The sequence below is a fragment of the Gopherus evgoodei genome, chromosome 13 (genome assembly GCF_007399415.2).
Source record: "Gopherus evgoodei ecotype Sinaloan lineage chromosome 13, rGopEvg1_v1.p, whole genome shotgun sequence".
Lineage (NCBI taxonomy): Eukaryota > Metazoa > Chordata > Testudines > Testudinidae > Gopherus > Gopherus evgoodei.
Genome location: NC_044334.1, coordinates 29181076 through 29206776, shown reverse-complemented (window position 1 = coordinate 29206776; position 25701 = coordinate 29181076). Strand labels below are relative to the sequence as shown.

General features: G+C 61.0%; 2 protein-coding genes across 5 annotated transcripts in view; one reads left to right on the top strand and one right to left on the bottom strand.

Annotated features, from left to right (window-relative positions):
- The window catches only part of SMTN (smoothelin), a 52365-nt gene extending 36875 nt beyond the window's left edge, over window positions 1-15490 (top strand). For 2 of the 4 annotated variants that reach the window (XM_030582537.1, XM_030582539.1), the window contains exons 13-20: window positions 34-109; window positions 659-823; window positions 2212-2274; window positions 2535-2595; window positions 3241-3411; window positions 3506-3629; window positions 5657-5808; window positions 14349-15490. In XM_030582537.1, the coding sequence (XP_030438397.1) occupies window positions 34-109; window positions 659-823; window positions 2212-2274; window positions 2535-2595; window positions 3241-3411; window positions 3506-3629; window positions 5657-5808; window positions 14349-14499 (963 nt within the window). In that variant the 3' untranslated portion in view covers window positions 14500-15490. Of the gene's footprint in view, window positions 1-33; window positions 110-658; window positions 824-2211; window positions 2275-2534; window positions 2596-3240; window positions 3412-3505; window positions 3630-5656; window positions 5809-7487; window positions 7658-14348 lie in introns of all 4 variants that reach the window. The other 2 variants (XM_030582540.1, XM_030582541.1) reach the window with 2 other exon arrangements.
- Window positions 15491-16803: 1313 nt separating this feature from the next.
- Window positions 16804-23153, bottom strand: SELENOM (selenoprotein M). The gene is made up of 5 exons (XM_030582545.1): window positions 23002-23153; window positions 20919-20954; window positions 20576-20610; window positions 19770-19848; window positions 16804-17458 (listed from the first exon to the last, which is right to left on the bottom strand). Exons 1-5 carry the CDS (start codon window positions 23101-23103, stop codon window positions 17219-17221), a joined length of 492 nt encoding a protein of 163 aa, XP_030438405.1. The 5' UTR covers window positions 23104-23153; the 3' UTR covers window positions 16804-17218.
- Window positions 23154-25701: the final 2548 nt, after the last annotated feature.

Genomic DNA, 25701 nt, shown 5'->3' with positions numbered 1-25701 from the left:
CTGAGGTTGCTAGTGTCACGCTTGCCTTGGCAGCTGGACCAGACGTTGGACTTTGAGGAGCGACGGCTGATCCGCTCCGCCATGCGGGAGCTGCGCCAGAGGAAGAGAGGTAGCTGCTCGTGGTTCCCCAGGGGTTGGTGGGGGAGGAGCTGTGGGCTTACCCAAGGGCCCGGGTGGGCCTGGGGGTGGCACCTTGACCCTGGCAGCGGGCTGGCAGGGCCGTGGAACGGAAGCAGCAGAGGTGGGTCAGGGAGCCAGGAGCCGTGCTACTGAAACCTGAACTGGCCTGGGGATGTCTGGGCCCTCCCCCAGGGAGGGGCTCGGCGATGCAGGCAGGCAGGCTCTGTAGCCTTTGCGGATCCTTGTGTGCTAGTCTCCACAGTGCCATAGCCCTGGAGCCGTCTGGCATGGCAGCATCATGGGCGAGGGGCAGCAGGGGCCTGGCTGGAAAATGGCCCTGTCCCTCCTGCTGCGTCTCCAGCTCTGTCAGGCCAAGGAGTTCCCCGTAGTGCCCTGACTCCTGGACGTGTCGCGGAGGATGGACGGGGCAGGGCTGCTGAGCACCCCAGAGAGGTTGTGGTGGCTCCATGCCGGGCAGCATCCATCGCCCCGGTGCCCTCATCTCCGTGTTAACGCCATCCCCCGCGTGCATTTGCAGAGCAGCGAGACAAGGAGCGGGGCCAGCGTCTGCAGGAGGTGAAGAGCCAGGCCGCGGCGGGGAAGACAGGCCGTGCTACCGAGAACACCACTCGGCAGAGCGCCCAGTCGGCTGATGGCTCGGCCCGCCACACGCTCACCAAAACCGAGCACCTCGTCCAGTCCAGTAAGGGGCCCTGCAAGGCCACTGGGCGCTACCGCTTGGTCTCACGGCGTGGTCCTGCTCACGCCCAGCACAGCCCGCTCTGTGCCACCCTGGCACAGGGCCATCTCTGCTGATCTCTTCTCTGCCACCCTGGCACAGGGCCGTCTCTGCTGATCTCTGCCACCCTAGCACGGGCTGTCTCTGGGTGCCTGCCAGTCTCTGCTTACCTTTTCTCTATCATCTCCCAAGGCGCAGCCCCTGCTCTTGGAGTCTCTCTCTGTTTCTCTCTGTCCTTCACCGCCCCTGTGCAGACAGTGCTTGGCTGCCTGGGCTTCACTCTGAAAAAGGGCCTCTGGGCCCATCCACTCCAGGACAGCTGGCAGCCATGGGGCCTGGCTCCACGCCGCTGAGAGCACCAGCGCTGATGTGCTCTGCCTTGCCGAGAGTCTGCTGGGCTCTGGAGGTGCAGCCTCTGTGCCAAGAATCCCCTGCTCCCAAGGGGCTCCAGGGACATGCCAGCAACGCTGTGGCAGGCTCAGGGAGAGCTGGGCCTGGGGCACAGGATTACACGCACCTTGGGACCTGCATGGGGAGCCCCCAGTGAGCCCGGCCCCCGACATGGCAGGCATGGAGCCTTTGGGGTGGCCAAGGGTCTGTAACAGGGCCCCTGAAGCCCCTTGTTAAAGCTGGGCCTCCCACTGGCTGGCAGGAGCCATTCCTGGCCTCGCCTGTCCCTTCCTTTGCTGCCCAGATTGGCATGAGCTCAGGCAGCCAGGCCTTCCAGCAAGCCCTGCCTAGGGGGCTCTGCCAGCAGCCAGCAGGGGAGGGCTCCCGTCCAGCACAGCACCCCCAGGGCAGGGACTCTTCTCTACCCCATCAGCCTGTGTGCCCTGCCCTCAGCTGCACCCTGCTTCCTACGCCTGTGGCTCCAGGAGTCCTGGCTCTTACGGTTCCTTCCTGTTGCTACCTGCCTTCTCCGGCATACAAGGAAGCTTGGCCATGTGGGCACTTCCACCAGCTGCTCTGGCACTTGGCCTGGCCCAGCTCCAGCTGAGTGGCTCTCTCCTCAGACAAGCCTGCCTTGGCTTCATACTGCCTCTGCCCCTTTCGTTCGCTGCCACTGGCCTCTTCTCTCCTGTCTCCAGGCTGGGGTAGAGCCTTCTCTGCATCTCCTGCCCTCAGGCCGAGCCTCCCTGCCTCCTCCTGCCCCGGACTCTCTGTTGTCTTTGGAGCCTGCTGCACACACACCCATTGGCCTGGCCTTTGCGGGACGCGCTGGCCCCACTCAGCTGCCTCTCTGCAGCCATGGCGGCTCGCTGGCCCTGCCCTCTCTGGAGGCAGGGGGTGCTGTAGGTGTTGGTCTTGCCCCACCCTGGCTGATCCTTCTTTGTCTTTTCCTCCCTTTGCAGATGATGGCACCAAAACCTCCCGTATGAGGACAGTGGAGTCGAGCTACACAAAGAGATCGGAGAGTAAGGGCCCTTCGCCCCCTCCTGGCCCGCTCTCCTGCCACCTGGTGGCAATTCCCCCTTCCTCTGGGGGCACCTGCTTGCCCATTGGCACTGGGCATTCAGCCCTGGGCTGGGGGGGGAGGGGCAGCCACTTGCCCGTTGGCGCTGGGTCCTGGCGGAAGCAGGCTGTGGCGCCTCTGGGCAGCGCCAGGCACAGAGAAAAGACAGCTCCCACTTCCTCCTTCACCAGTGACCTGAGGTTCTTCTCCTTGCCTCTGCAGATGGCAGCACATTTGTCCAGACCAAATCCTCCTACAGCTCCTCGTCCAAGAAGGTGGGCAGGTGAGTGACACCCTGCTGAATGGGCAGTGCCCTCTGGAGAGAGCACCCACACCCGTGCCCAGGGGAAGGTGGAGAAAGGCATGGCAGCTCAGTGTGTGCTGCCGAGCTCCTTGGGCTGCTTGCCCCCACCTGCTGGGGTCCATGGGTGGCACAGGCCTCTACTCACCGTATTTGGGTGTCCCCAAGAGTCAGCGACCTTGGCTACCCTCCACCGCCCCAGGGCAGCTGCTGTCGCCCAGCCTGCTGCCTGCTACGTGTCCTTCCAGCAGCCCCCACAGGGTGTTAGCCTTTTGGGAGTCTTGTGATGTCCCACGTGGCTGAGTGCCCAGTGCACTGTGGGAGGGCCTGGAGAACCCGGGGCCTGTCACTCGGGGATCTCTGAGCACTGTGCAGACCCCAATGATTTAAGGCTCCCACGACCCTGAGTGGTGTCATCCTTGCTACACGAAGGCAGATTCTCCCCTGGTTTGGGGGCCCCATTGAGACCTTTGGGCCTGCAGCTGAGTCTGGGGAGCTGCAGCTGCTCCTTGGGGCCCCCTCGGGTGGAGTTGAAAAGATCCCTGCGCTCCCTCCCCAGGGCGCTGTTGGGACCTGGCTGAACAGAGACCCCCTACCATGCTGAGTCTGTCACTCTCCCTCCCCCAGCATCTTTGACCGTGAGGACGAGAGCAGCTCGCGCCAGGGCAGTCTGGCCACTCTGGAGCGGCGCCAGGCCGAGAAGAAGAAGGAGCTGCTGAAGGCTCAGAGCCTGCCCAAGACGTCGGCCACACAGGCGCGGAAGGCCATGATCGAGAAGCTGGAGAAGGAGAGCGGGAGGTGAGGGCGCCGGGTGCGGCCAGGGCAGGGTTGGGCTGGGGTGGGCCGGTACTGTGGGCAGTTGACCAACATGCTGTGCATGTGTTCCCTGCAGCCCCTCGAGCCCGGCCATGTCGCGGGTGGCCGTGCAGCGCTCCTCCAGCTTCGGTGTTCCCAACGCCAACAGCATCAAGCAGATGTTGCTGGACTGGTGCAGAGCGAAGACCCGGGGCTACGAGGTCAGTGCCCCTCTTCCTGTGCAGCTCCTGGCCAGGCTGGGTCCACTTCCTGCCCCCCATCCTTTGGGGCTAGGGTTGCCAGATCTGGAACACCACTGACCAGGCTGTTAAAAATCTGGTTGGCAGTGGTGCCGTTGCAGTGGAGCTGGCAGGCTCCCTGCCTGGCTCCCGGAAGTGGACAGCATGTCCTGCCTGCTCCTGGGCGGAGGGGCAGCCAGAGGCGCTCTGTGCGCTGCCCCCACCTGCAGATGCCCACTCTGCAGCTCCCATTTGGCTGGGAACCATGGCCAATGGGAGCTGCAGAGGCACAGAGCCACCTGGCCCCTCTGCCTAGGAGCAGGAGGGATGTGCCGGCCGCTGCCCAGAGCCCACACCCGGAATCCCCTCCTGGACCCCACACCACCTCCCACACTGCGATCCCCTTCCCCAGCCCAGAGTCCCCTCCTGCACCCCAAGCCCCCTTATTCTTGGCCGCACCCCCAGCTGGAGCCTGCACCACTTCCCACAGCTCAACCTCTTGCCCGGTGAAAATGAGCAGGTGAGCAAGAGTGGGTGAGAGCGAGTGACAGGAGAGAGGGTGGATGGAGTGAGTGGGGGGTAGAGCCTTGGGGAAGGGGGTGGGGCCAAGGGTATCCAGTTTTCTGCAATTAGAAAGTTAGCACCCATAGGGGGGCTCCGAGCAGCAGGTCCTGCTCGCCCCACCCTCCTTCTGCTACAGCTCCTGGCCAGGCTGGGCTCTCCTTTCCCCTCCCCTTCACCCCTAGTCCCTACCCTGCTCCCCCATCCCCTTCGGCCTCTTGGCCAGGGGCTGCTCAGGGATGAGCTCCCAAAATCCTAAGAACCGATTCCCTAGCGGGTCCTTGGCAGCACTTCGGCAGCAGCGACGGGGTCTTCACTTGCTCCGGGTTTTCAGCGGTGGGTCCGTTACCCGGAGCCAGTGAAGGACCCGCCACCAAAGTGCCACCGAAGACCCGGTAGGGAACAGTGCGGTGAGTACAAGCTCCACGTGCCTGTCTCTCCCTCCCTCCAACTCATTCAACCCCAACCCACATCCTGCCTCCAACTGCCCCCATCAACCCCCCTTGCTCCTTGTCCCCTGATCACCCCCTACCCAACTCGCCCTGCTCCCTGTCCCCTGACTGCCCTGACCCCATTCACCACCACCCTGACAGACCCCCAGAATTCCCATGCCTACCCAACCCCCCTATTCTCCATCCTCTGACTGCCCCCATTGAACCTCTGCCCCACCCAACACCTCCCTGCTCCCTGCCCCTTATCCAACCCCCTCAGCCCCTTACCGTGCCGCTTACCCCCCGCCATCCCCCTCTCCCGGAGCCTCAGTGCGCCGCATCCAGGAGCTCGTGCCGCTCGGCCTGCTCTAGCTCGCAGCCCTGCCCCCTTACCATGTGGACCTGAGCTGCCCCTGGAGCCACGCTGCTGCAGCGCTGTCCAGGGCCACTCCTGGACCCAGCACGCTGAGGATCCAGGAGAGGGGGGAGGCGGGGATAAGTGGCGTGGTAAGGGGCTGGGGGGGTTGGAAAAGGGGCAGGGAGTCCCCGGGATAGGGAGTGTGTGTGGGGGTGGTGGTTGGGGACAGGGAATGGTGGGGGAGGTTGAGGAGGAAGGCGGGGTGCAGGGTCAGGGGGAGTCTCAGAGATTCTCATGGGGGCCCCTCTTGCCCCCGCATTCTGGGCGGCCCTGCCAACCCCTCCTCCCAGTCCTGGCCTGGCCCCCTTACCATGCTGCTCAAAGCGGCAGGAGCTGCAGAGCTGCTCAGAGCGCTGGTGCCGGTGGCTCTGTGGGGGGAGGGAGTGGGGAAGGGGCCGGGAGAGCCTCCCCAGCTGGGAGCTCAGGTGGGCTGGACTGGACGGTCCCGCGGGCCGGAGTGTGTCCACCCACCCACCCCTTTAGCAACTGGTTCTACACCGGTTTCTAAATTTAACAACGGGTTCTTGTGAACCGGAGCAAACCGGCTCCTGCCCACCTCTGGGCCTGCTCCCTCTCCTGACCCTGCCTCTGCCCCGCAGCACGTGGACATCCAGAACTTCTCCTCCAGCTGGAGCGACGGCATGGCCTTCTGCGCCCTCGTCCACAACTTCTTTCCCCAGGCCTTTGACTACACGCAGCTGACGCCCCAGAACCGCCGCCGTAACTTTGAGGTGGCCTTCTCCTCGGCAGAGTACGTACCCCTCCCTGTTGCACCGTGCAGGCCAAGGCAGGGGCCCTTCCCGCTCCACTGGCTCAGGAGCATGGCGCTGCCCTGCTAAGGCTGGCTCAGGGAAGCAGCAAGTGCCCCCAGGGCTGCCACTCCTCCGGGCTGAGCCAGCTCCCTGCTGCCCTGCCATGTGCTTGGGGCTCTCGGGCCGGCTCTGCTGCTTCCCAGCATGCCGTGCGTGGCTGCTCTGGCCTGACCCTGGGCAAAGCGACGTCCGTGCAGGTGCATGGGAAGCCAGCGCAGCCCAATGCTCAGTGCAGAGATGTCGGGTCAAACCCCTCTCGCCCTATAGCCCTGAGCATCGCTGAGACGGCCCCAGAGCAGCCTTCACAAGGGACTGAATGATTCCCCAGAGAGCTCTTTGCCCATAACCAGCAGCTGCTACCCCACCATGCCACTGAGCACCGACAGTGGCTGGCCTTCCCTGGCTAACCCTGGGTGCACGGAGCCCCTTCCCCTGCCACTGTCCTCCTCTTCTAACCGCTTGAATGCTGGAGCAAAACCTGTGCAGGTGAAGACCTCTCAAGCTGCCTGGGGCTTGACTGGCGTCGAGTGGGGAGGGGATGGCAGGGCTGGCGGGGCCTGGTGCAGTGCAGTGCTGCAGCCCAGGGGGCTTGGGGCGGAGTCCTGTCTCGGGGGCTAATGCAGCTTCCTGAGCTCCCCCTTTTCGCTTCTGGTATCCTGGGGTGCTGAGAAAAGGGGAGCGGGTCCAGCTGGAGGCTGAGTGTCAGCCCCTGTCCTTCCTTCTGTCTCTCCATCCATCCATCCACCTATCCCTCCTTCCCTTCAGCGGCTGGCTGCACCCTCGCAGAGCCAGAGGCAGGCTAGTTCCTCCAGTGTCTCCACAGGCTGGGGTGTGTGTGTTGGAGGGTATCTCTGAGTTCCCTTGGCCCATGCAGGCTGCCTTGCCGGGGTTGATGTTTTGGGGCCAGGAGGCCCCAGATGGTGCGTGAGTGTCAGCTCTCCAGGCCCGCGCGCTCTTTTGTCTAGTCCGCACAGGGTACAGTGAGCGGTGGTGTGCGGGGTGCGTGTGCCTGGGACTTCCGCCTTCCTATTAATTATGCCTTTTGCCTTAACGGGGACTGGTGCGTGGACCATGAGAGCAATCGATCCCTCCGGCCTGGAAGCCAGGTGGCCCTTCCCCTTCCTCCCCCTCCAGCCCTCGGTGAGCTTTCTTGCACCGATTCCAAGCGGAGCCAGGCAAGGAGGGAACCGGGCCTTCCCCTCTGCCACCCCATCTATATACGCAGCTATATAGAGAGCCGCTCCGCTCTGGAATCCGCTCCTCAACCACTGGTTGGCGCCAGAGCACTTCACTCCCTTCCTCTCCTCCTCCTCCTCCTCTGTCTCGCTCTGTTCTTCCGCTCTGGATCTCCTCACGCTGGACCTCACACTCCCGCACCTCTGACTCCCCCTGGCTGTGCTCGTGTAGCCCCGATTCCTGGTAGTCTCACCGTGGCAGTAGTGCAGCGGTACCCGGGAATGCGCACCCTCCCCAGAGCATGTGTGAACTGGAGCGTTGTTATGGCCCCAGGGGAATGTGAATTGGATTGATACGTTTCTCTTTCTCTCTCTCTCTTCTCCCCCACCCCCCTCCCCGACTGGGCTGTGATCACTCGCTCCCCCTTTCCCCCTGCCCCCAGGAAGCACGCAGACTGTCCGCAGTTGCTCGACGTGGAGGACATGGTCCGGATGCGCGAGCCGGATTGGAAGTGTGTGTACACATACATTCAGGAGTTCTATCGCTGCCTGGTCCAGAAGGGGCTGGTAAAAACCAAAAAGTCGTAGCCTATTTACACCCCTGGGAGCGATGGTGAGAATCTTCCTCTCAATCTACCGCCCAGCCCCGGCTTGGCCGTGCTCAGCAGGAGGGGGCAGCGAGGGGCCTGGTTGCGCTGTGCTGAGTTGGGGGCTAGTGGGCAGGGCAATGTCCAGGTGCAGCTGTGCAGTAGGTCAGGGGAGGGGGGGTGAGTCCTGCCATCCTTGGGGTGGGGGTCTTGGGGACACACTCCTCTTCCCAGAGAGCAGGCCAGATGTCAGGGCACCAAAGGGTGAGCCCTGTTAGCCAGACTGACTCTGAGCTCAGCCAGGGTTGTCCAGAAACACTGCCTGAGTGTCAGCGTCTAGAATGAGGGCCGGGGAGAGGAACAGGACATTGCACCCCAGCGCAGCACTCGGGCTGGGACCCCGCCAGACGGAGGAGTGCCTTGACGAGATTTCCCTCCCCAGCTCTGTGAGCCCAGGATGTGGGGCACGGGTGGCTGTTCCAAACTGCTGCTTTAATTACACCTCCCCCTGTGCTGGAGCAGCCTGCTGCTGGATGGAGGGCTGGCAGCGTGACTCCTGCAGCCCTCCCCGCCCCATTGCTCATGCTGTGTGGGCTCCCCTCCGGCAGGGCCAGGGGGCTAGTGAACTGGGCCTGGTGCTTCCTCAATCTGTGTCCTGCAAGAGCAGCGTTCTTGTCCCCGGTGCCCACTCCCAGCCCTCTGCCACAGGCCAGGGAGGCTGAGCCGGGGTTCAGGCGAGGGGAGTGAGCCCTCCCACTCCAAGGTGCCTCCTAGTCATATATGGGCAGGCGACGGGAGCAGGGAGCCTGGAAAGTGTGACTCAGGCACGTCCATCACGCTGCTCCTTGTTTGTGTTTGGGCCTGTCTGGGGGCATCTCTGCTTCCGCTGGAGCCTCCCCCAGCCCGTGGGGCCCACGCTGCGCTCCGCACACTGCAGACTCAACTATGCCTTTATAAGGGCAGGGATTCTCCTTAAGCTGCCTCAAGATTTTCCATCACAAACCCAGCTGGGTCGGTGCTGGGGGTGGGAGGGGGAGAGGGCCAGCTGCCTGGGGCTACATTTCCAGAGGTGCTGGAACCAAGGGGAGCTGCAGCTGCGAGCCAGGGGCACCTGGGCTCCAAGCCCCCCAGGGCCAGTAAGGCTCCCAGGCTGCAGATGTCACTGCAATGATCACCCCCTCTCTGCTGCAGTGCAAGACTCAATACATTGAAAGAACCATTCGGGGCCTAGGACTGGAGCAGGATGGGTCGGCATCGGCCCATCTGTATGGGAGGGGAGCTGCAGGGCAGAGGGCCTCCGGGTAGTTAAGTGGGCAGGGCTGGGCGGGGCAGAAGCTCTTTCCCCCCAGTGCTATATGGCCTGAACAGTGCTGGTGCTGCCCCTCTCCAGGCCCACGCTGGTGGAAGCAAGGAGGCACTGTTGGGGGAGGGACACAGGGCGGTGCCTGCCCTGTCCTGGCTGTCATGGAGTCCATGGGCAATGCTCTGAAACTGCTCCCCACAAAGCAAGTCAGGACTCTGGGGAGCCTCCTCTCCCTCGGAGCAGACTGTCTTCAGGGCAAGAAACTCACCCGGCTTCACCTCCTGGGTCTCTCCTTGGAGCCTTCAGCATCCTCTGGGCCTCCACGCGCTTCCCACAGCAAGTCTGCCCAGGCAAGGTGCTGGGGAAGCCACAGGGTCCTGCACCCCCCACTTTGCAGTCAGATGTGACTCTCAGCCAGCCAGTAAAACAGAGGTTTATTTGATGACAGGAACATGGTCTAAAACACAGCTTGTAGCTACAGAAAAGGGGACCTCTCAGCTGGGTCCATTCTGGTGCCGAACGAGCCAGACAACCCCATCTGCCCTCACTTCCTGTCCTCAGCCAGCTCCAAACTGAAACCCCCTCCAGCCCCTCCTTTCTGGTCTTTGTCTCTTCCCAGGTCAGGAGGTCACCTGATCTCTTTGTTCTCCCACACCTTTAGCATCCCCTTGCAGGGGGGATGGGCCCAGGCCGTTAGGTGCCAAGAGACAGAGTGTTGGCCAGAAACTGAGGCACCCACACAGTATTCAAAGGAAACGTTAAGAACAGCCGCACTTCATCACACTGGCACTTTTGGCAAATGCCTGGAAGCCGCTGGGCCAGCGAGCCCCTTTCACTCCCAGCGCCAGCGGTCCAGGCAGGGAGTGCTGAGCCGGGTGTGCGGAGGGCTGGGTACTGCGTGTGCACTGAGCCCCCCACCCCCCCCTTCAGGGCATACAGCAGCTGGTCCAGGTGGGCAGGGCTGTGCCCTCCCTTGGTGCAGATCAGCAGGTGTTGGCGAGAGCGGGAGGCAGGGTGGGAAGCTCCGTCTGCAGGGCCATGGGGCAGCCCACTCAGCACAGGTTCTCGTGTGGGTCCCCAGCTGACTGCTGGGTTCTGCTGTTACCCTGGCTCAGGGGGAGCCGGGCTGCTGCAGCTGGGTGCAGTAGTGAGCAGCAGCTCCCAGCTGTTCTGTCGCAAGCCAGCATCCCTTCACTTCCATCTCAACTGCCCACAACTGCCTTACTGCCCCGCCCTGCCCAGGCGGCCTGAGCTGGGAGAATAACACACTGCAAGGGGTGCGCGCTCAGACCTGGCAGCAGCACACGACTGGTGGATGGAGCTCTGCCACGCCTCGCTGTGTATCCTTGGGCAAGTGGTGCCTCGGTTTCCCCACCTGCAGTGGTGGGAGTCTGCTGAAGGGGCTAATGAGTGGCGAGGCAGCACATGGCGCGCCCTCGCTGGAAGGTTGCTGAGTGATCTCAGCCTTGCACAAGGCAGGCAAAGAGTGGAGTGGGTGGGGGACAGACTCCTTCCTCTAAGGCAGCGGGGGGGGGGGGGGGTGCCTACTCTGGCTTAGTGCTGTTGTTTTAATGCTGCAGGTGAGAGGTACTCTGCTGCTGGCAGGAGGAACTCCTCCGCCTCTGTGAGGGGAGTCAGGCATGGGCTCTCTGATGCCCTGGGGACAGGCCCCCCCCGCAGGCCTCGCTGGGGGGGATTTCCTGCTCTGGGCTCTGCCCCAGGCCTGAGCAGCGCAGGGAACGCCTGGCCCCTGGCTCCTAGGAAATCAGCCACTTGATGGTAGGAAGCCTGTGTCAGGCACCAGGGCTGTGAGCAGCTGGGCTTTGTCTGAGCCCCTGCCTCGGTGCCAAGGGGCTCCAGTGCCCGGACAGATGGGGGCTGGGGAGGGGTCTTCTGCATTATGGGGCTGTTTCACAGTGAGTTGAGGGGTCCTGGGTGCTGGCTACAAAGCAGCCTGCTGCTGTACCCATAGCTGCCACTGCTGGGGGCTGTTCCTTCCTGCTGCACCGTGTGCTTGGGGCACCCGGTGCCAGGGCCTGTTCAACAGAAGGGGCTGATGTCTGGGGGCAGAGGGATCCTTCATCCCCCTCGAGCACTTCCACACAGTGATCTCTCAGTGCTTTACAGGCACGAGCCATCTCAGCCCTGGGCCCCCAGTCTCAGCCCGGCCCCCGCTGGGCCGGCTGCTCAGGGGTCTGTGCCAGCCCTGGGGAGGGGGACACTGGCTCTAGGCTTGTGCTCGCCCCACCAGCCCTTGCTCCCTCTGCAGTTGGGATGTCAGATGGGCCTGAATGCGTGGCTCTTTCCTGGGCGCGAGCTGGGCAAGGCCTGGCAGTGGGTTACCAACTCCATTCCTTCAGGCTCACCCCTCTGCCCCTTCTGTGCTCCAGGCAGGGCTGCTGCTCTCTGCTGTGGGGCTTGGCATCTCTGCAGAGCCCCAGTGCTTCCCCACGATTTAGTCATGTGCCCCATTAAAATCCACTCCCCCTCATTCCAGTCCCAGGTAGCAGAGCTGCTGGCAGAGCCTGGCAAGCCAGCGGGGGCCTTGGGGGAGCCTCCACCTCTCCTTTCCTGCATTGTTTTTGCAACCGCTGCTATGTTCCTGGGGCTAGTGACTATGGCTCCCAGTGGAATCTGCCTCTGGGAGCCTGTGCTGGAGCTCTGGGTGCAGAGTCTGGGCCATGCCCAGCCTGGCCTGCCCACCCATGCACACACACACACCCCCGCTCCAATAACCTTTGCCTCTGCTGCAGCTTCCCCCTGCATCCTCTCCTGGGGAGGTGGCGGGGGGGCACTATGTGCCCCTGGGGCAGGCGAGGGGCTGGTACTAAACTAGTAATCCTGCTTGAGCTGTGGCCCAGACCTGCAACACTTCCTCCCCCAGGGCTGCACCCAGGGCTTCCATGACACTGCTAAGGGTGGGTCTGGCAGGCACCTCACAGGCTCAGCCCTGAGCCTTTCACCAGCTCCCCTGCAGAGCAGCCGTCCAGGGGAAGGAGGTGAGGTGCAGCTTGGCTGGGCCTGCCGGGTTGGTTCATCTGCTCTTTGCAGCGTAGCTATGCTACCACTCCCCTTGCAGCCCCACTTCTCTTTGCTCCAGGCGTGGTTTCTGCCCCGGCTGCTCGCAGGGAGTTAATACAGCAAGACCCCTCTGCTTTGGTGGGGTGTGGCACAGGAACTACAGCTCCCAGCATGCATTGCCCCCGCCCACCCCCGGTGCTGAGAGGGTGCTGAGCTGCAGGCTGGGGCCTTGATTGGCTGCCCCTCTGGGCCCTGGGCAGTTTGCTGTAGCATATCTCACCCTTGCCCCGTTGGCATGGGTGTGCTGGCAGGGCCGTACCTCCTGCTCTGGGAAGGACGGCACAGGAGCTGTTGGCATGTGGAGCCCGGGCAGGCCTGGGGTGCAACCTGCAGCACCAGAACATTTACAGCAGCAGCCTGTGTCAGGAGCTGCTGTGTGCCAGGCCATGTTGGCACTGTCGTCCCTGGGAGAAGCTGCAAAACCAGGCTCCTGCTTCCTTCCACTCTGTGTCTGCCCTGGGGCTGGCTCGATGAGCAGGGAAGGGTATTTCCCCTGGTGGGAGATGAGCCAGAGCAGGTCACAGCTGAGCTGCTTGGGGGGCGAGGGGGCTCGTGGCACCGGGGCCAAGGACAATGGGCTTGGGGGGGTGAGCAGCCCTGGAGGGCCCTGGCTGGGGGAGGTGTGGGATGTGCCTCTGCCCATGCAGTACCTAGACTGCCTGTCTGTGCCCACTCGCTCCCCTAGCTTGTATCCCAGCCGGGCTTCAAATCCTGCTGTGATGCCAGGGGAGAGCCTCAGCCCGGGGCTGATGGAGTCGCAGCCTCTGCCTGGGGACCTGTAAAGACACTGGTTTCTCGGGCCTGGGCGGGGAGGGTGAATCTGCCAAGGCTGGAGCGTACCCATTCACCTCAGGCCCAGGCTGCGGATTGCCTGGTGCACAGCTCTGGGGGCAGCCACCCACATTGGTTCCTGATGGGGCAATTTGCAATCAGGAGTGTTAGGGAGCAGACTGGCAGCCTCCTCAGCCAGCGGGGGCCTGCCTGGGTTGCTCTGACGCTGCCAGTCGACTGCCAGAGCTGGGAAGTGTTGGGGCGGGTGAGCAGTGCCTGCCGCCTTTGAGGCCTTGGGCCACCCTGGGCCTGGCCCTGCAATCTGCCCACGCCCTCAGGCTGCCGATATGAGGATGGGAGTTCAGGATCAGGCCCTTTGCCTGGGGCACCTGTTATGGTGCCAGTGGGATGATTGTGCACATTTGGGGGGAGGGCACTGTGATTTCTGGGCCTGTGCAGAAAGGAACTCCCCCATCCTGGGGCGAAGGGGACATGGTGGCAGGGCCCTGCTGCTGTGTTCTCAGCTGGGCACAGCATGCCCTTGGCTGCAGGGGGGGAGAGGATGGGGGATTGGAGGAGCACAGAGAGAAACTGCGGAGGAGGCTCTTGTGGGGAGAAGGGGTGAGTCCTGTGGTGTGTGGTCAGGGACTCGTGCAAACATCTGCCCTTATTCTGGGTACCTGCTGCCCCATGGTTGGCACTGGAGCTAAAGCTGTAGGCTGCCCTGTTCCTGTCAGAGGGGCCAGGCAAGGGAGGCGGCTGCCATGGGACCCAAGGGGCGGGAGGCTTAGGAGGGAGACAGGACAGGGGAGGGTGGCACTTCAGCTCCCCAGCCGGGCGGTGCTGGAGGGTGGTCCTTTCTATGGGCACATCCCAGGAACAGGTTAACACATGGGCTGAGGGCATGGCCCCCTGCGGGTGCTGGAGGTGAGCAGAGGCCAGGGTGTATGTGTTGGCCTGGGGCTCTGAGGGAAGCTGCACTCAAGTCAGGACCAAGATTTAAAGGCAACGGGCACTAGCCCTGGAGCCAGGCAGCTGAGGTGAGCAGGCCTGGGGCCACCTCAGAGCTCACGGGGAGAGGAGCAGGGGCAGGGATGTGGGGGTGGGGCTGGGAGGAGAAAGTGGGATACGTGGTGGGTGCCAGCTTTGGGGGTCATGGGGCCAAATCACTGGCTGGCTGGTGAAAGCCAAGGCTCTGGGCAGTGGGTCGTGTGGGCAGGAACTAGGGAGCAGCTGCGCTGATGGGCACCCCACCTGCCTGGGTGTGTTTGTCCGAGATGTTTAAGTGAAGGGAGAGGCTGATGCACCAGGGTTAGCTGTGCCAGCTGGGCCCAGAGGGCTGCTGTTTGTGGAGGGAGCCCTGGGTGGCGGCTAGTGCTGCTGGGTGGGGAGGCTATGCAGGATGTGAGCAAGGCCTGGTGCTTGTGGGCTGGGACCGGGGAGGGGCTGTGTGGGGTTTCGGCAGGTGTGCGGTGGGAGCTGAGCAGTGGGGGCTCTCGGCAGGGCAGGGGCTGGCCTGCAGGAGACAGTCGTGCCCACGGCTCATTGCCCTCTCCCCGCAGGATGCTGGTTGACTGCATGCCCCTGGTGGAGGTGGAAGACATGATGATCATGGGGAAGAGGCCAGACTCCAAGTGTGTCTTCACCTACGTGCAATCCCTCTACAACCACCTGCGGCGCCATGAGTTACGCTTGCGGCAGAAAGAGTTCTAGAGCCCCCCCGTCCTGCCCCCGCTGCCCTGGGCACGGCTGCAGTGTGAATAGACCCCCGCTGCCCCCCGTATGGACACAGGTGTGCAGGGGGGGCGCCTACCTGCCCCCAGCAGACCTGTCCAGCCACCAGGCTGCCCTGAGTGAGGCTGAGATTAGTCCTGCACTGTCTGTGCTCTGCCCCCTCTGTCCATGCTACAAGCTCCCTCCAGCTGCTGCTCTGCCCCATGGTCCCTGGCCTGGTCCCCCTGCCAGCTTGGCTCTCACCCCCTGCCCTGTGCTTTCTATAGTGTTTTAAGTTATTCATGTTAAAGGAATTGTTTTTATGCTGTGCAATACACCTCCCCCTCCCCGCTGGGCTGGGAGAGCCCTGTGTACGTCTCAGGCTGGCTGTGGGGCCAAGGCCCTGCCCTGTCTGGCTGTGGCCCTGGGCGCCGCATGGTGGCAATGGGCTGGCATGGTACTGTAGACACCTGGCCCAGGGGGTTGTTGCTGGAATTAGGGGGGCAGGTGAGGGAGCATCCCAGGGCTTGTGGCCTGGGTAGCTGGGGTCTGGGTGCAGCACACGTGTGCGTGGTGGAGTTCTTGGCCCTTGGGGGGAGGTGCACCCCAGAAGGGTGCTGCTCACGCTCCTGCTTGCAGCCCTCTCCCTTGGGAACTTCCACGTTCAGCAGTGCCCAAGCCTGGGGGCAGCTCCCACATTGGCACGCTGCTGCTAACACCCACCCCCAGGAGCCACTGCCAGTGCTGGGACCCACATCCCCCTTGCCCTGGGGAGCTGGACTGGAACCTGGTGAGGGGGTGGGCTCCTGGGGCACAGGCCCTTCCCAGTAGGACAGCCCCCCAGGGCTTGGCTTGGTACCTCCCAGTCAATTCCCAGCCCTCTGACCTGGCCCTGGGCCCTTTCACTCAGTGTCACTAGCCGTATAACCATTTCTACACCTGCGTAGACACTTGTATCACCAGCCTGACAATAAAGTTCTGTTATACAGGGTCCGGCCTCTGCTCCTTGCCACCTTTGGGTGGGCAGAGGGCTGGCTGTGGCAATGCTCCCACTGTCCTGGCTCTGCAGGCTGCCCTGGTTAGCACTGCTACCCTCCCATTGCCTGGGGTTGGGGGGGAGGCATGGGGCATGCACACAGTGCCTCCCTCTCCTTTAGGGGAAGGGCCCTGCATTCTCTCACCTGCTGCTCTGCCCAGTTCTGGCCTGGCCAGCTCCTTTCCCTGTCAGCAGGCACTGTGGGTGGCTCCAGTCCCTCTGCTCTGCTCCCCTCTCCACCACCAGTTCACCTGTGATGGCTGCAGCCCCCAGGCCAGTGGGTTCATGGAGCAGAGCTAGGCCCTACCCCCTATTTTCCACCCCCTACCCCGTGGTTATGGCTGCAAAGTGGATCCCTGTGGGCTGAGAGCCTCCTGGAACCACCAGCAGGGCTGTAGCCTAAGGGCAGGAGGCAGATGTGTCTGTCTCCCTGCCCTATTGGTGTCCCTGTGCCAGGCTCCTGCAGGGGCCAAGTGTGGGGCATGGGGGACTTCTGAAGCCACGCTGCACCTGAAGAGGCTGCACTGTTTCTGGGGCATCCATGCTAGGTGTATTCCTGGCTGAGCCGCACCCACATCTAGGATGACCAGACAGCAAGTGTGAAAAATCGGGGCAGGGGGTGGGGGGTAACAGGAGCTTATATAAGAAAAAGCCCCATATATCAGGACTGTCCCTAAAAGCTTGGGACATCTGCTCCCCCTACCCACATCCCCTCTGCTCAGGCTCCCAGGATCAGACACTCGTCCTACCCTCCCCGCTAGCTAATACAGCACCGGCTGGGCTGGCGTAAGCCCAGACCGGGTGTTGAGAACGGGGGTGCTGCTCCGGCTCCCACCACAGGAGCAGGGAGGGAGTGGAGCCATGTGGTTAGCGAGGCCACTGTCCAGTTCCCAGTGAGGAGCCCCCTGCATGGCTCCACCAACCCATTTCCTGGACACAGGGCAGACCCCGACTCGGCCCCTGGCTCTTCTGCAGGGCCCGCTCTTGCTCTGTCAATCAGCCAGGACCAGCAAGGGGGCTTCCCTCCCCGGCAGCTGGGGAGCCAGCAACAAAGAGCAGCCAGGACTAGCCCCTAAAAGCCCCAGGTCTGGTCTGAGCCCCCCGCTGGAGCCACCAGCTGCAGCCTGACTACAGTGCTGGTTCCCCGCATCCCCCACCCAGGGCCCCTGTTTGTGCTGATGGGGAGTCGGGGTGGTGTTTGCTGTAATCAGCTGGGGGGGGCTCCCCAACCCACCCCCCCCAGCAAGAAGATGACACACTGCAACAGGTGGGGTGAAGGGGCCTTTATTCCAGCTGTGGACACAAGCCCGTGGACCACAGTGCAGATGGCAGGGGGCAGCAACCCTGTGCCCTCTGGGACTCAGCTCATCCACCCTCAGCACCCAGAGCTTTCAGCTGAGGGCTTCATTCTGTCCCTGCAGGCAGGGGGCACTGGCACAGCACAGAAGCACTAGCAGCCTGGTCTGGGTGCCACGGGACTGCCTGTTAACAGCCATGGGGCTGGGCAGCAGGCAGGGGAGGGCAGCTGACCCAGGGCTGGTATAGAACATTTTGTGCCCTAAACAATGCCCCCTGGGGGGCAGAAGCTGTGTCACACCTACCAGTGGGGTGGATGCACAGCTCCAATCTATACACCCCGTGTGTACACACACACCCCTCCCCATGCACACGTTTGGCTGCTTTCTATAGATCCGGATGTTCCTGGTTGCCAGGCATCCTGGGGTGCTCGCCCTTGGCTGCAGGAGCTGGGGGGAAGGGTGGTCCAGCGCCCTGCTCCTTCGCTTGCAGGATGGGCAGAGGCCTGGCTGGGGCGAGCTGGAACTTCTCAGGCACCAGGGCATCAGGTGCCTCCTTGCGGTAAAATCCCAGCTCCTGCACCAGCTGGTTAATCTCTTCCCGGCTCATGTCACTCAGGGGAATTCTCTGCAAAAAACAAACAAACAGGGATTGCAGTGCCGGACATCCAGCAGCCCCAGCCCTAGTCACAGCTGGGCCAGCAACTCAGTCCCCTGCAGGCTCAGCCCCCTCCCACAGCTAGGACCAGGGCTCCTCTCAGTCCAGCACCATTGCCGACAGCCTCCCACTGGCTTTCACAGGATGACTGCAGAACACATCCCCTGCTGGGACAAGCAGCTGGGAGCGACCCCACAGCCAGAGCCCCAAGAGCCCCAAGCCTACTCCCCACATCCCGATGTGTATAAACAATAGTAAATATGGCAGACAACCAGTTTGGCTTACAGTGAAATCCTTGCTGATCTTAAACACAAAAAAGAAGCATACAAGAAGTGGAAGCTTGGACAAATGACCAGGGAGGAGTATAAAAATATTGCTCAGGCATGCAGGAGTGAAATCAGGAAGGCCAAATCACACTTGGAGTTGCAGCTAGCAAGAGATGTTAAGAGTAACAAGAAGGGTTTCTTCAGGTATGTTTGCAACAAGAAGAAAGTCAAGGAAAGTGTGGGCCCCTTACTGAATGAGAGAGTCAACCTAGTGACAGAGGATGTGGAAAAAGCTAATGTACTCAATGATTTTTTTGCCTCTGTCTTCACAAACAAGGTCAGCTCCCAGACTTCTGCACCGGGCAGCACAGCATGGGGAGGAGGTGACCAGCCCTCTGTGGAGAAAGAAGTGGTTCGGGACTATTTAGAAAAACTGGACGAGCACAAGTCTGTGGGGCCGGATGCACTGCATCCAAGGGTGCTAAAGGAGTTGGTGGATGTGATGGCAGAGCCATTGGCCATTATCTTTGAAAACTCATGGCGATCAGGGGAGGTCCCGGATGACTGGGAAAAGGCTAATGTAGTGCCCATCTTTAAAAAGGGAAGGAGGAGGATCCGGGGAACTACAGGCCAGTCAGTCTCACCTCAGTCCCTGGAAAAATCATGGAGCAGGTCCTCAAGGAATCAATTCTGATGCACTTAGAGGAGAGGAAAGTGATCAGGAACAGTCAGCATGGATTCACCAAGGGCAAGTCATGCCTGACTAACCTAATTGCCTTCTATGAGGAGATAACTGGGTCTGTGGATGAGGGGAAAGTAGTGGATGTGTTATTCCTTGACTTTAGCAAAGCTTTTGATACGGTCTCCCACAGTATTCTTGCCGGCAAGTTAAAGAAGTATGGGCTGGATGATTGGACTCTAAGGTGGATAGAAAGCTGGCTAGATCGTCGGGCTCAATGGGTAGTGATCAACAGCTCCATGTCTAGTTGGCAGCCAGTATCAAGCGGAGTGCCCCAAGGGTCAGTCCTGGGGTCGGTTTTGTTCAATATCTTCATCAATGATCTGGAGGATGGTGTCAACTGCATCCTCAGCAAGTTTGCAGGTGACACTAAACTGGGAGGAGTGGTAGATACGCTGGAGGGGAGGGATAGGATACAGAGGGACCTAGACAAATTAGAAGATTGGGCCAAAAGAAACCTGATGAGGTTCAACAAGGACAAGTGCAGAGTCCTGCATTTAGGACAGAAGAATCCCATGCACTGCTACAGGCTAGGGACCGAGTGGCTAGGCAGCAGTTCTGCAGAAAAGGACCTAGGGGTTACAGTGGATGAGAAGTTGGATATGAATCAACAGTGTGCCCTTGTTGCCAAGAAGGCTATCAGCATTTGGGCTGTATAAGTAGGGGCACTGCCAGCAGATCATTCCCCTCTATTTGACATTGGTGAGGCCTCATCTGGAGTACTGTGTCCAGTTTTGGGCCCCGCACTACAAGAAGGATATGGAAAAATTGGAAAGAGTCCAGCGAAGGGCAATGAAAATGATTAGGGGGCTGGAGCACATGACTTATGAGGAGAGGCTGAGGGAACTGGGATTGTTTAGTTTGCAGAAGAGAAGAATGAGGCGGGATTTGATAGCTGCTTTCAACTACGTGAAAGGGGGTTCCAAAGAGGATGGATCCAGACTGTTCTCAGTGGTAGCAGATGACAGAACAAGGAGTAACAGTCTCAAGTTGCAGTGGGGGAGGTTTAGGTTGGATATTAGGAAACACTATTTCACTAGGAGGGTGGTGAAGTACTGGAATGGGTTCCCTAGAGAGGTGGTGGAATCTCCTTCCTTAGAGGTTTTTAAGGTCAGGCTTGACAAAGCCCTGGCTGGGATGATTTAATTGGCGTTGGTCCTGCTTTGAGCAGGGGGTTGGACTAGATACCTCCTGAGGTCCCTTCCAACCCTGAGATTCTATGATTCTAAGAGTACCCAGGAGCACCCCTCTCTCCCCCCACCCAGCCAGCCCTTACCTCCAGCTCCTCGTATCTGAAGCTGAGCAGCACAAGCTCAGGGTCAGCTCCAGGGAGATGCTTCATCACCAGGTTGTGGCTGGAAGGTGCCCTTAAGGATCCTGGCAGTGATGGGGCAGGGCCCTGGCCTGGCATCAGCATCCCACTGACCATGGCCTGGGTGACTCAGGGCTCCAGGCCTGGAAGTTGCAGGGTCCTCTGTGTCCCCTGGTCTGGGAAAGCAGGGCATGGGCCCCTTGCTGACGTGCAATTCACTGAGCATCCCAGCAACCCCCGGGCTAACTCCTGGGATGACCCCGGCCCTAGCACACTGTCTAGGGAAGTAGAGGGCTGCGGCTCTGACCCCAGATGTGGTGGGAGGCAGTGTGGGGTTTAGCCTCCAGCAAGTGGCTGAGCATCTGCCTCTGGGGTGCAGCATCTCTGCTTCACCTCCCCAAAGGCACAGGGACTTGATGCTATTTCTGAGGGTAAAGGGCGCTTGATCTCATAGCCCCCATCCCCCGCAGCCCTGGACACCAGCCAGCTGTCCCCAGGAGCCACCACCACATCCCACAGCTCTGGGCATGCTGGGCAAGTTAGTGGTAAATGGTCGTCAGGCTCCAGAGTCAACACCCAATTGGGATGAATGGGAGCTCTTGGCCCAGGCTGTCTGCAGACTCAGGCAGGCGACACAGACCCACTAACACGCACGGGGGTTCACAGCCTTGCAGGCTAGAAATATGAGCTTGGATCTTGGAGCCAAATCCCAGGTTTGCCAGCCCCCTCCCCATCCACCGCCCGGCCCACCCCAGAGCAGGAAAGGATACTACAGAGGGATGTCCTCGGTGACAAAGGCCTTCACCTGGAAGGGAGCAGAGATCAGTGCTGCCCCCGAGACAAAGGGCCAGGAGGACTCCCTCACACTGCAGAACCTCCAGGGAAAGCAGGAGGCTGCATGAGACCTGTGCACCTGCCCATCCTGCCAGAGCTGCCCTGGCAGAGGGGTTTGGCAAAGCACTGTGAGAGCCTGACCCCGGCACAAGCAGCGCCTGGGGGAGGAAGGACCCAAGGAGGAGGCCAAGGGGGTGCCTCTGTCCCCTGTATGGCAGCCCAGTGGAGGGGGTGGGGCTTGATCCCTGTGTCCCCAGCCCAGGGAGCAGCAGCACTCACCTCCTTCAGGCGGTTCAGCCATCATCCTCCGCAGGTCTGCGGGAAAGAGAGTGCACGGGGAGTGAGAGCTGCCCACAGCCCCCCACAGCCCCCACAACCCCACTGCAATCTCCCCACTATCCCCCCTGCAATTCCACCAACAACCCGCTCCATCGCCCTGCAGCCTCACCTGTAACCCACTTCCACAGCCTCACACGCCTCTTGCCCCCTGCAATCCGACTTATAACCACCTCAATCTGGCTTTGCACCCCCTCCATCTCCACCCCTCTGACACCCGCCCACCCATCTGTAGGGCACCTCCCCAGATCCCAGGGCCCCAGCCTGCCCTCTGCTCCATCCCACTGACCCCACCCAGACCCAGCTGGTCCTTCTATGGCCCCCATCAGCAGAGTGTCTGAGTTCCTCCCAGTCTGTAATGGGTTGGGGCTGTGCAGGGCCAAAAAGGCAGTGAGTCGCCAGGCTCCCACGAGGAGCCTGTGGCAGAGCAAGGCCCCAGCCACGGGGCCACCCTTCCTCTCGTCCCCTGGGCAGGGTGGGCTGCTCCTAGCTGGACCTAGCCCCTCCCTGCCTGCCCCTGCCCTGGCCCCACACTGGGCTCCTCCATGTCTCCAGGGCCAGGTTACCAGGAGAAGCAGAATGCCTGGTTGCCATGGTAATGAAGCACGCATCAGGTTGTCCTAGTAACAGGTCATGTTAATGGTTTCCAGGGGAACTCATCGGGAGGCTCCACCCCCTTCCCCAACCAGAGTTTGGGGGTTCATCCCCACTAGGGCTGTGCCTGTCCCCACCTTCCACTGGTGTGTGGTTACCATCCAGCTGCCCCATAGCACTAACTGGTGCTCAGGGGTAAAGGGGACCCCTGCCCCCAGGTCATCCACCCCCCATCCCAGCACCCTGGCCCCTCCCCAGATTCCCTGCGACCCCAGTACCCCTCCCTGGGATGGGGGGTGGGTGGATGCAGATGGCCACTTGCCCCTGGTTAATCACTGAGTGGACGTAGGACCCAGCTGGTAGCTCGTCTCCCAGGTAGTCTGGGGCACTCAGATCTCAGTTCTAGTTCCAGCCCAGGTCTCCCCAGAAGGATTTGGGGTACCCTGCCCAGGGGGTTCGGCAGACCCCCGCGACACGGGGAGGGGCAGGCACTGGGTCCAGCTGGGCTCTGGAGGCGCAAGGTGGCAGGGGTACCCCAAGGCGCAGCACAGGAGAAGGCTCTAGCTCCCGGGACTGAACGGAACGGGTGAGGCTCCTCTCCCCAGGCAGCAGCCAGCGACCGGCTGCGGGCGGTCCTGCTCCAGCCCCCCGGGATCAGCCTCCCCCCAGTTTGGCTACTTGGGTTCCAAGCGCTGGCACAGCAGCCTGCTCACGGGGCTCCCCTCACTCGGAGGCGGGGAGAGCTCGGGGAAGAGGGACGCGCTAAGACACAGGCCGGGGAGGCAGGACGTCCCCCCTTCCCCCATCTTGCTTGGACACCCCAAGTCCCCGCATGACCCACTCGTAGCGCTCCTTATCCTCAGGGCTCGGCCTGGCCCCCAGTCCCCGATCCGCCCCCTCGCTCCCCAGCGCTCGTCCCGGCCCGATCCCCCCACGCCTTATGTCCGCCCCCTCGCTCCCCAGCGCTCGTCCCGGCCCGATCCCCCCACGCCCTGTGTCCGCCCCCTCGCTCGCCAGCGCTCGGCCCGATCCCCCCGTGTCCGCCCCCTCGCTCGGCCCGGCCCGATCTCCCCACGCCCCGTGTCCCGCGCCTCGTTCCCCACCGCTCGGCCCGATCCCCCCATGCCCCGTGGCCGCCCCCTCGTTCCCCAGCACTCGGCCCGGCCCGATCCCCCCACGCCCTGTGTCCGCCCCCTCGCTCGCCAGCGCTCGGCCCGATCCCCCCGTGTCCGCCCCCTCGCTCGGCCCGGCCCGATCTCCCCACGCCCCGTGTCCCGCGCCTCGTTCCCCACCGCTCGGCCCGATCCCCCCATGCCCCGTGGCCGCCCCCTCGTTCCCCAGCACTCGGCCCGGCCCGATCCCCCCACGCCCCGTGCCCGTCCACCTCTCCAGCCCAAAGCAGCGGGTGGTTCCCCGCGCCCCTCGCTGTTACCTCCACCTTGCCCCGGGCCAGCCCCTGCAGCTTCCCCCAGTCCGGCTCGTAGGCGCGCAGGGGCGCCAGCAGCCCGGCCAGCAGCAGGAGCAGGCGGCGCATGGGGCAGGACCGGGCCGGGCGTGCAGGGGCCTCGGAGCGGAGCTACTGCTGGGGCCGCTGCCACGTCGGTGGGAGGGGAGGGAGGCGGTGCAAGCCGGGAGCTGCGCCCCCGCCTGTCCGGCCGCGAGGGGGTCCGGCCCCTCCCACATGGTGCCGCCCGGAAGGCTCCGGTCCCAGGGCTTGGGGGGCCCAGCGGGCCCGAGCCACTGACAGCCCCCGGCTGGAGCTGGGGGGACGCAGCGGTTCGCTTCACCAGCCGCACTGGTTAATTCGGGACTTGGCTCCAAAGGGAAACCTAGGGGCGCCACGGTCATTCCGGAGTGAGAGCGTGCACACGGGCCCTGCACCAGGACAGCTGCAGCGCGGTAATTGTACTGGTACGTGGAGAGAAACCCTGAGTTTAAACCTTAAATTGGGGCGAAAGGCCATGTGGACGCTCCGAGTTCAGTGTAAACAGGCTTGTTTCATTTAGGTTTGTGTTTAAGCTAAACCAAACTGAGCTGCTTTTACATCAAAGTAAGCGTGTCCCCGCAGGAGTTAATGAAGCCAGCACCAGTTGTGTGTAGACAAGGCCCCTAGGGGATACCTGCTGCTTCCTTTCTGGACCCACAACGAGCTGCATGGAAACTTTTTAAAGACACCATAATAGAGGCTCAATTTAAATGTATCCCCCAAGTTAAAAAAACATAGCAAGAGAGCCAAAAAAGTGCCACCGTGGCTAAACAATGTAAAAGAAACAGTGAGAGGCAAAAAAGCAGTGGTTAAACAGTGGAAGTTAAATGCTAGTGAAGCACATCGAAAGGAGCATAAACTTGGGCAAACGAAGTGTAAAACTGCAATTAGGAAGGTCAAAAAAGAATTTGAAGAACAGCTGGCCAGGGACCAGGGCCGGCTCCAACTTTTCTGCTGTTCCAAGCAGAGAAGAAAAAAAAAAGAAGATGATGAGCAGCGGCAGTTAAGCGGCAGCTAAATCACGACGCTTCTTCAGTGGCACTGTGGTGGCGGGTCCGCCCTCTCCTCCTCTTCGGCAGCAATTCGGCGGCAGCTCCAAGAGGAAGAGAGGGGATGAGGGACCTGCCACTGAATTGCCGCCGAAGACCCAGACATGCCGCCCCTTTAAATTGGCCGCCCCAAGCACCTGCTTCCTGCGCTGGTGCCTGGAGCTGGCCCTGCCAAAGGCTCACAAGGCAATAGCAAACATTTTTTTAAGTACATCAGAAGCAGGAATTCTGCTAAACAACCAGAGGGGGCACTGGGCGATCAACATGCTAGAGGAGCACTCAAGGACGACAAGGCCATTGTAGAGAAACTAAACGAATTTTTTGCATTAGTCTTCACAGCTGAGGATGTTAGGGAGATTCCCAAACCTGAGCCATTCTTTTTAGGTGACAATTTGAGGAACTGTCCAGATTGAGGTGTCGTTAGAGGAGGTTTTGGAACAAATTGATAAACAGTAATAAGTCACCAGGACCAGACGGTGTCACCCAATAGTTCTGAAGGACCTCAACTGTGAAATTGCAGAACTACTAACTGTAGTCGGTAACCTAGCATTTAAATCAGCTTCTGTACCAAATGACTGGAGGATAGCTAATGTGATGCCAATTTTTAAAAAGGCTCCAGAGGTGATCCTGGCAATTACAGGGCGATAAGCCTGACTTCAATACCGAGCAAACTGATTGAAACTATATCATAGAATCTCAGGATTAGAAGAGACCTCAGGAGGTATCTAGTCCAACCCCCTGCTCAAAGCAGGACCAATCCCCAATAGTAAAGAATGGAATTGTCAGACACATAGATGAACATAATTTGTTGGGGAAGAGTCAACATGTTTTTTGTAAAGGGAAATCATGCCTCACCACATTATTAGAATTCTTTGAGGGGTCAACAAACGTGTGGACAAGGGGGATCCAATGAATATAGTGTACTTAGATTTTCAGAAAGCCTTTGACAAGGTCCCGCACCAAAGGCTTTTAAGAAAAGTAAGTTATCATGGAATAAGAGGGACGGTCCTGCCATGGATCAGTAACTGATTAAAAGACAGGAAACAAAGGGTAGGAATAAATGGTCAGTTTTCAGAATGGAGAGAGGTAAGTAGTGGTGTCCCCCAGGGGTCCGTACTGGGCCCAGTTGTATTCAACATATTCATAAACGATCTGGGAAAATGGGTAAACAGTGAGGTGGCAACATTTGCAGATGATACAAAACTACTTAAGATAGTTAAGACCCAGGCAGACTGCAAAGAGCTACAAAAGGATCTCTCAAAACTGGGTGACTGGGCAACAAAATGGCAGATGAAATTCAGTGTTGATAAATGCAAAGTGATGCAACTGGAAAACATAATCCCTGTGACCATTTGCCCCTCTGAATGCCACCAGATGTGCTGGGGTGCCACTGAGTCAGGCTATTCTGCCAGCCTGGGTCCCCTTTACCTGGTCTTGCTGAGTTATGCTCACAAGCTTCTTCCAGCTAAGCACGCAGGCAGGGCCATGCCCAGCTGCACAGAGAGACAGAGATTGGCTCTGGAAAGATTCAGCGTTCGGGGCTCCCCCAGCACTGTGGTGCACATTCCCTTTAAGGGGGACAGGCCCACAGGTTTTA